This window comes from Montipora foliosa, chromosome 7 (genome assembly GCF_036669935.1).
Source record: "Montipora foliosa isolate CH-2021 chromosome 7, ASM3666993v2, whole genome shotgun sequence".
NCBI classification, from domain to species: domain Eukaryota; kingdom Metazoa; phylum Cnidaria; class Anthozoa; order Scleractinia; family Acroporidae; genus Montipora; species Montipora foliosa.
In genome coordinates, this window is record NC_090875.1 from 8,466,611 (window position 1) to 8,476,610 (window position 10,000).

The following is a 10,000-nucleotide window of genomic DNA, read 5'->3' on the forward strand; positions in this document are numbered from 1 at the left end:
TTAAAAAATCCTCCCAAATGTCAGGTATATGTAATTGCATGGGGTGTCAATTTTTCTCTCTCAATAGTAATTGTGGTTACACACACCTTGGGTTTGGGTACTTCCGGAGCGTAAATGGCTTGGGTTTGGTTCAGCTCAGGTTTCATGTTACCCTTAAAGATGCGGTTACCGGTACACAGTAAAAGACTCCCCTCAGAGTATTTAAATTAATAATGGGGTATAATTAATATAATTACCAAGGGATCTTCGTGTATTAGCTACCTTCTGCTTTATGATTTACCAAGCCATTTCAGGGAGAAGATTAACCATACTTTTCAGTTTAGGAACTGTCATGGGAAGTTCTTTTGTTCTTTTCGATGTATCTTTGGAAAATAACCCTAACTAGGAAAAGCGGTTACACACCAAAAGGCCTTGTCCATGAGCAAATGCTATTTACCCATGGGTAAAAGGGCTAGTGTAACCACAAGCAGAAGCTCATGACTTTGATATGCTTAATTCTGGTTCAAGCTGAAGGTTTTTTTTGGTTTAAAAATTTCCTTACTTGAAGGTAATGTAGCTCACGCACTTTCCAGCGTGTGCTGCTTTGAATTTGTTTTTGTCTATATTTGGGCGTGAAATTTGTGTCCTAAAATCCCCAGCTTTGTTCCAAGGAAGAGAGTTACAAGTTACACGCCTTAAGGTCATGTGATTCTGCCACAACTAATACATACAAAAATAATGTTTGGCCTAGTGAATTAACTGAGGAAAAAAGTTTAGCATTAGGTTGCATTTAAGACAATGGGTTATAATACAACTGTATTTCACGCGTGTCGGTTGCAATCTTAATGACTTGTGCACATTTACAATAAGAATAAGTGCTGGTACATGTAAATGTTACATTGTATTTCTTCTGAATAAAAGCAAAATAGTGGTTGGTCCAGTATACCTTAGGCATAAAGCTTGACTTATCACACAGCTGAAAAAAAGCATGAATTAATGATGTGTGATGCACTGATGGTATTGTATGGCGCACATAACATCATGCCTTTTTTGAAGAGATTTTTTTTGCCACCTGAACCTACAATTGTAGCTTAGTAGCCTGGCTCCCGTGACTTTCCAATACATGTAGCTCACTGTCCCCATACTGTAAGTCTTACCAGTAGTTACAGACATAGGTTAATTTGACTTGACTTGATTTTAAAAAGGTGATTTTGTTTCTTTGTTTTTTTTCTTAGCTTTCTGCAACCAATTTTAAAGATGATGTATCTCTTGCTAGCCTTTTGGGTGTTATTAACTCTGCTTTTGAGGAACTAAAACATCACGAGGAGATTGAAGACACTTGCATATTGACACAACTCCAACATCGTCTCATTAACAAACAAATCCTCGCAGTTATAAATGATGTTCACAAAGACAATCGTGTTTTGGAGATTTTGTCCTTGACACGAAAGGGACTGAAAAGCGCTTCAAAAAGCAGGCCATCTTGGAACAGAAACACATTTGAGGACAGGCTTAAAGAAGCATTGAAAGCATTTCAAAAGGATTTCCTGCCACATATGAGGCATGAAGAGGAGGTACATGTAGTAATATTATTCATTATGTACAGTAATTACTGGTAGTACATTATAACTACTTATTAACTGAGAGTGAGGTCATTACAGCAAAACTGCTCAATGTATTATTTCTTGAAAAGATCTCTACACCATTTAACCTGAGGGGTGAGCGATTTCAGCGAATGAAAAGCGAAAGTGAGTTCACCGAAAGCAAATTACTTTCCCTAATTCATTTGCTTGTTACAAGGACTACAGAGGGACTGAAAGGTGTCAACCCTAACCAGGCCAATCAGAGACCCCGTTCGTGGCCGAATGGGTGTCTTAAAAATCAAGGGTTTTGTCTGCAGTGGTTTCCTTCTTCTCTCATCGCTTCCCCCCTCCAATTTGTTTTGGACTCACCCTATTCTTGCGCGGCCGGAAAAATGAATTTGCTTCTCGCTCGCTGGAAATGCTTGCTACACAGGCTAACAACTGATTTGAATCCTGCAGGAGTCAGAGTCCTAGCCTGGATTTGAATCTTGCCCAGCAACTAGTTTTCAAAATGTTAGAAAGGTTATAGATCAAAGCACATTGACACTAGGGAACTCTTTAAGGCTTGAGATACATGTAAGTCTTAGCATTTTTGATAAAGTTTAAAATGTTTGAGGACCACCCTCTGTACAGATTCCCTCCCAAGAGCAACAGAATCTTTCAAAAGCTACATATGTACTGTACATGTAGGGAAAAAAGCATTTACAATTACTGGATAGTCTAGCCAATGTTCTTATAGCACTTGAAAATTTGCCTGTGCAATTTTTCACTTCTTCAAAAATTCCCTTAGATTTTTTTTGCTGTACTGAGCAAAATTTTGCACAAAATTTTTTCACGTTGCATGAAATTTCACAAATCAAATGTGTGAAACTTGAAGAAAAAAATCGGCAAATCTTTAACATATTTCGATAAGAAGAAAGCAAAATTCATTGACATTCACTGGAGCTTATTACTTTTGCATAGTACTGTCGACCAGTTTTTACATAATAATCAGTATAATTACTCAGGTGATTTTGGAGATTCTCACATTGTGATTGGAGGGTTGAAGTTTATGTGACTTATTGGTATAATCACCCCATGCATGGATGCTAAGTGGGTGTTCTTGAGTTACTGAGAAAGAAAGAAACACCATGAAAGAAAACTCAGTTTTAGAAGAGCACAATAATTAATGATGCCCGTTATTGTATCATTTTTTTGCAGGTAAAATCAAATTTGTAGAACGAATGTATTCAAATGGAAACTGGTTGCTTAACTTTATGATGAATTGAAATATGGTGAAGGAATCTGTGTAATGCTTTCTATATTTTACAGGATGATTTGAGCAACAAAGAGAATTTGGAGGCAGTGTGGGCTGTGGTTAGGGTGCTTGCCTTGAGATCCAGAGATCCCAGGTTCAAGAGCCCCGTCTGGCCACTACTTGAATTTGATCCAGGTGGTCCCTGGTTCAACTTCATGGCACACCCGTATATTCAACTGGATTGTCTCTGGCCTTGGAACTCTTAATTAAATCTTAAGTTGTTGTTGTTGTTGTTGTTCTGTTGTGTTTCGTGGGATTGAAAGGCCCCTTTGGGGAGCGGTTAATTACAGTAAGTATGTGTGTACAGTATGTTTGTAATTTATGGCAGTTAAAGTGCTGACTATGACCAGAAAAATCAATAATATTTTTATTTTTTCTTTTTCAAAAGTATGTTAACTAAACAGTAAGTGACCCAAGTTTTAAGCCTTGATTTAAAAGAGGCACCTGTTTATTAATTGAAATTTCCCTATTATTTTAATGGTCTGCCATTACTAATTCTATTTCATTTAATTTCATTAGGTTTTTCAGCCCCTACTTATGGAATATTTCACTTTTGAAGAGCTGAAAGACATCAAAGCAAGAGTTTTGTACCTTCATAATGTGTTCAGAGAGGTACTGTATTTTTAGTTGAACAAAGTAAATAAAGCTTAGATGTACCATTCTCCCAATAGATTTCAAATTGAAAGGTATGGGAATAAATTGGTAAACTCAATGTCTGTCGTCCAACTAGTCATGCCTTCTGACAAAAGTGGCACAATGTGAACAAACTGACACATTATTTTTTAAAATATCACAAAAGAGATTTTGAGAAGATTTTGGATTCTGTGTCCAGACCATTTTGTTTCTGAAAACTTCATGGGACAACTTTGTGACAACAAGAAGGCGTTTTTTGTTGCTCTGGGTGTTCCTGGCCTGGAAACTACATGTAGTTGGGCCTTGCCATTTGTAGTACTACTTTACACTTACATTGTACATTGTATGAAGCATTGCCCTTTATGTCGTTTTCGAGCAAAGAGAAAAGTAAATTCTTCAAAGTCTCATGTTCTGTGACAAATTTCATGATACAAATACAAAAGGCAATAAGGTTATGAATCAATTAAGGATGAATAATATTATTGAATAATTTGATGTGTGAAAGATAACATAAATCTTTCTCTGAAAGCTACATGAAAAAAGAATCCAGTTATTGAATTATTTCTTAAAAACATTTTGCAGTGCTCGAAATTACCTGTAGGCCGGGGTCGTCCGGTCGTCCGGTCGTCCCAGATGACCAGAAAGTTTACCAGCAGGGCTGGACCTTAGGGGTAGTCCACTAGTCCTGGACTAGTGCAAAATGGTTCTGGACTAGTAGAAACTTAGAACCACTAGTCACAGGACTAGTAACTACTTTGTAATTAGTTTTTGCAATGTCTAAAAAAATACATTGGGTGAAAACAAAATACACGTCTTGTAAATGTTGTTTCAATGCGTTCCTCGCAACGTTTCGATCGCGAAAACAGATAGTCCAATGCGAGGACTGAGGCGAGAAGACCAAACAAAGCGGAGGTTGGGACTGGGCACTAACTAAAGGAACTCTCAGCCCACCATCGATCTTTGTCTCGACTGCCCGTGTTCTTATCATGAAGAGATTAGAGGCCTATTTTTTTAGTTCTAACAACAGAGATTATCCAAACAAACGCCATAAAGAGGGTAGTGGAGACAAAAGAGAGCAAGAGCAATGAAGCGACCAGGAAATCTTCATATGATCAAGAGGATCAAACCATTAAAGTCAGGCATTTCCACCCTGAATGGAAAAACACTTTTCCTTGGTTATTTACAAAGATGGCGAAAAGATATTGCAAATAACATTGCCATGCTGCAATCAAGAAGGACTACCAGAGATTTACTCAGGACTAGTAAATTTTCAGTTCAAGTAGTCCCAGAGCAAGCAATCAAAAAAGTTAAGGTCAAGCACTGACCAGGCGACTAGTTTTTGGTAAAATGAAAAGGTTGGTTGCCCAAAGAAAAAACAATCGACAACCCAGCCAAAAATAGAAAATGTATTACTTAAGCAGCACCCGACTCAGTCGTCTGTGTTTTGTTGTCAATGTCAGATAGTACTGTGAAGTTTAACATAACTAACCCACTGACTCCCAGAGGTTCCCTATTAAAGAGTAAAATCATCTGGCGTTAGACAGAATAAAAAACTAAATGTGGCCGGTTCTGGCCAGCTAAGGAGTAAAAGGGTTATTTAATTGGCAGCAGTTGAGCATTTTTCCGAGTTTTGGATAATTTTCTGTGGCTTAAACAAAAAACTGTCAGATAGGAAAATTCACATGTACCGGTAGCTGGCGATGGCGAACTTACAACCAGACGTCCACAAGAAAACCTCAGGCGCATACAGTGTACTTAGAACTATGGGATACTCAAACTCTAATGCCATGGGATTGCGTCTCAACACAGCATGCATTTGATCATAGGGGGTTTCCCAGTGGGCAACCAAGCATTTATCGGGGCAACTAAATTTACGGTTTGGGCGGCTTTTGAAACAGGGACAACCTGGAATATTTTTAAATTTCGAGCACTGCATTATTTTGTGTGAAGTTTTTATGTCAGGATTTCTGTTTTCAATTTTGATACTGACAACCACAATAACTACATGTACTTACAAGCTACATGTACATGACATGATGAACACGAAGAACACAAGCTCTTAAGCCTTAAGCCCTAAGCCCCATGCAAATGGATGCAACATTGTTGGGTGTTACGTGTTGCATCCATTTGCACACCATGTTGTATGTTGTTGGGAGTAGTTGTTGCACAACGTTTTAAACTGGTCAAACTTTTGAGCCAACAACTCCCAACATTATTATTTTTTGTTCCTTGATGACCGAAGCATAGAACAGCAATGTTGGATCTGCATGCACAGCTCTTCCAACATTGTTGGTCTCTGGTAGACACCTGAAAAATTCAGACAGCTTCAATGGGATTTGACAAGAGCCCAATAAATTGACCTGCTCCCTACTGTGTGGCTTTATAGCTCAGTTGGTAGAGCATTGCACTGGCATCGCAGAGGTCATGGGTTCCAATCCTGTTTATTCAAGCCGCCTAAATATACAGCGGAGTATTAGTATACCTTAAGTATGACCAGACCTCAAGGACACTTGAGATTGTCCTTGTTGACTTACCACGTTGAGCATTCATAAGTTATTAGACTTCAAAGTAATTGGGTTGTTAATCAATTAAGTTATGCAGAAAATGTGTTTGATTGACATCTGTTTCAATCCTTAATGTGTTTTGATAGTAGATAAGTAAGCTCATAAGGATGGGAGTGCACCTCAGCTTCTTTGAAGGAAATGCATTACCATGGCCACAAAGGAGGCTATTTGAGCTGAAACTAAACCTGCTAACATCTGAAGTAGGGCTGAAGGGTACTTAAGGTCTACTTACCATGCTAGTATGAACCCACCTAATTGCTTTAATTGTTGAGTGTGAGGATTACTTCAATCTTTTGTCTTGCCTGGAGTAATTTAAACTGAAATGTTATTTAAATTCATTTGATTTGGTCTTGTTTTCAGCATGCCAAAGACCATCCTACAGAAAGTTCTTCAGATGAAGATAGTCACATTGAAAGTTTCGCTTACCAAGAAAACTCAAAAAACAGTTTCAAATTGTCGGAGTCAGAAAGGACTGAAACCAAACGAGACTTGAGTGAAGAAAATTCAAACGAAAGGACTACAGTTTCAAATGAAAACAAGTCTATTGGTTCTTGTAGTTTTAAAGACTTAAAATCAACTGAAAAAGTCATTACAAGAAATGTGTGTGGTGCAAAGGCTGGAGAACAGCAACCATTGCTTTTGAGCTTTCCATCAGAGATAACTTTAAAGATTTTCTCCTATCTTGGACCAAAAGACCTGAGTCGATGTGCCCAAGTTTGTTGGTTGTGGTCACAAGCCACTAGAGATGGTGAATTATGGAGAGAACTGTATCCTGTACGCTGGATTTTTAAAAAGGATTGGCGGTTCGGTGGTGATACTGAAGATGGATGCACCTGTGATTGTGACTCGGAAATCTCATACTCTGTATCTGTGAGTAGGTAGGTAACCATAATAATGTGTGACCTTCCACGGGAAAACGTACACTAACGCTAAACCGTTAAATTGACCGAAGCGTTAGATATCCGTTAGCCGTCCGTTAGAAGTTTACATGAAACCGTCAGAGCGTCAACTTCATCCGTTAGAACGTTAGTCTTATCCGTCAGAACGTTAGGTTCATCCGTCAGAGCGTCAGCCTCGTCCGTTAGGGGTTTAGCCTCGTCCGTTAGAGCGTTAGTCTCATACGTCAGATGTATAATAGTTATTAACCTTATCCGTTGGGCAAATCTTGGATTCTGTTGGCAAGTGAATTAATAATCTGTATCGATTGTTCCGGATCAGAGGATTCGTAGAGCGTCGTTTAAAAATGTGACCCTCTTTGGGAAAACCGGCCGTGTCCTTCTACAACTTAGTAGAATTACATGTAGTAGAGCGCTTTTTAAAAAATTAAAAATACCGAGAAAAATGAAGGGTTTGTGTTCGACGTTCACCTCTGCGTACCAATAGTAAAACAAGGGTGGAAAGCTCGATTTCGGATCGCTCCAGCACCAAGCGGATTTTCACTGACAAATTCGCATCGTACAGGTTTCAAATCACGCACCAATCAAGCTGAAACTCACAAACAAATTCCTATCGTACAGGTTTCAAATCACGCACCAAGCAAGCTGAAACCCAGAGGTTTCCTTTCATACCATTATATCTGAAATCCGTCCAAAACTCGAAGCGCTGGACCTCAAATAAAATTGAAAAAATCCAGCATTCGGAACTCCAAGGAAGCGTAGTTGGAGTTTGGTGTGACGGCTTGCAGCCGTCACAACGTTTGCTCCTCTGTGATTGGCTAATAAGAAATCAGCATCCAATCAGAGAGGAGCACATGGCGTGACGGCTGCAAGCATGTATCTAAAGCCGGTAAACAAAAATCCTGCTACGCATCCTTGGCGCTGGGAATGCTGGAGTTTTCGATATTATTTGAGGTTGAGCGCTTCGAGTCTTGGATGGATTTCAAGCTGAAATAACTACGCTAATAGGTAGAATGGACAATAAAGACTCCAAAAACGAAGACCAAAGATCGAAGACCCATCCTGCGCGAACGCCAAATTAAATGTGATTGAATGATGCATGACTTACCAAATTTCAACTGAAAAATATCTGTTTAACTTAACCACTCGCCTGGAGTTTCTCGCGAGCTTTTTTGCCCCCTCGGCATCTTAACTGACGATACAGAACTCTTTTATCGTATTTATAGCAAAGAGCTCTCTTATGAACGCACCGCTTTGAATTTATCGTTACTTCGGCTTTGAAAACAACATGAAATGCTACATTTCTTTGGATGAAAATAATCATTTGTTGTATTTTACTTTGCAACTACAGTAGCTAATGAAGTAATGGATGCCGTGAGAAATTCACAATTTAGTAATGCATCGCTTCATTGTGAGTCCGACGGTCAAAACATATCGAGATTAGCCACTTTTATCCGGACTTCGTTGCATTCAGCAGTTATGGCGCCATGGGCGCGCCTCATCAGAATCGTATTTTAAAAGTCACGCAATCGTTTCTGGTGGCCTGTCTACATCGTAGTATTCTTAAAGCAAAAACTCGCTGAAATGTGCATCCGATTTGTTTTGGCCAGCTCACGATGGTGCTAGTACTTCAAACCATGGCCTTTGTTCGATGAACGGTAATCTAAGCCTTTCGAGCTTAGAACTAAGACTTGGTGTTAAAGCGCTAAGGCAGAACGTTAGAACTGATGGAAAGAACGTTAGAGCGTTGGCACAAACCGTTAGAGCGTTAGCACAAACCGTTAGAGCGTTAGCACAAACCGTCAGAGCGTTAGTAAAAAACGTTAAACCAATCTTCAAAACCGTTGAATATCCGTTAACCGTCCGTTAGTTTTAAGCCATTTAACGGGCAAACATTAGTGTACGTTTTCCCGTGGAAGGTCACATGTACATTAAAACCCATCTGTTCATTGTTTGCTACAGTATACCTACATATTTTTCTTCTTTGTGTTTGTCAAGAAGATGCCCCTTTTTAACTGGTGAGGGTAAGTCAGGATTTCATCCGTCCTTTTCTCAGGCCATGGCCAGTAGGCTCATGGGGCTATAATCTAAGGAATGTTGTAACTTGTATGGCACTAGGAAGTTAAAATACATGTAGGTCTTCTTTGCTACTCCCAATCCTCACCGTATGTCTGTCGTTCTGTCCAGATTTCATATTTTGCCATGTCTTGTATGAGTTGCTTTTCTTGTGGTAATCATGGCTAGCGTTATTGCTCGTGGGTGCATATGGCAACGTCTCCCAATATTAATAATATCTTAATAACAGTTAATAAGAAGAATCAATACACCCAACATGGCAGCCATTTACGGCGTACTTCTTCTTCATATTATGGTCAATTGACACCTGTCAAAACAAGGTATCCACTGACCAGTATCATGTGACCATATCACAGGCTCAAGTTTGAAGCTCTGGTACTGGTTTTCAACTGGATTGCAGGCTCAAGCCAGGTTAACTTCTTGTAAGAATAAATGACACAGGAGCTCCGCTTTTAGGCCTGGCTAAATCTAGACATTAGATTAATCTTCATTCTGACTCTGTTTTCTTTGTGGAAGTGCTTATGCTGATTCAGATACTGACAAGGAGAGTTGCAGTGAACCAGAGTCTATTGGCAATGTGAATGACAGTGAGACATCTCCAGAAATGCGTCAGTTACTGGGCTTTGTTCGCTATCTTATCCCTGTAGTTGGACCATCTGTGTGGGTGTTGAAGCTTGGGTGTTGTCCAATGTTAAGTAATGGTTTGGTGAGTGAAGGCGGGTTTACACACTACGATTTGGCGGCACGATTTGTCGGTGTTCTTGGTCTCCACCATTCTGATCGCTTCTACATGTATTATGTCCACATGCCCTATTCTGATTGACACATCGGCTTCTCTGAAAGTGTGTTCTGAAGTGGGCCGATTTTTGTTTAAATTCACTTTATCAGTCGCAAATTTGGTGTCAAAATACACGTACACATACAATTCATGCTCTGATAATTTTGGGCCAACAAATTGGGCTGACAGGTCGA

At 39.4% G+C, this 10,000-nt stretch overlaps 1 protein-coding gene across 1 annotated transcript in view; it reads left to right on the top strand.

Annotated features, from left to right (window-relative positions):
* LOC138010285 (F-box/LRR-repeat protein 5-like) overlaps positions 1–10,000 on the top strand; it is a 21,076-nt gene that overhangs the window by 2,202 nt on the left and 8,874 nt on the right. Inside the window, exons 2-5 of the mRNA XM_068857216.1 lie at positions 1,215–1,553; positions 3,379–3,471; positions 6,417–6,934; positions 9,545–9,734. Coding sequence (XP_068713317.1) covers positions 1,215–1,553; positions 3,379–3,471; positions 6,417–6,934; positions 9,545–9,734 — 1,140 coding nt within the window. The remainder of the gene's footprint in view (positions 1–1,214; positions 1,554–3,378; positions 3,472–6,416; positions 6,935–9,544; positions 9,735–10,000) is intronic.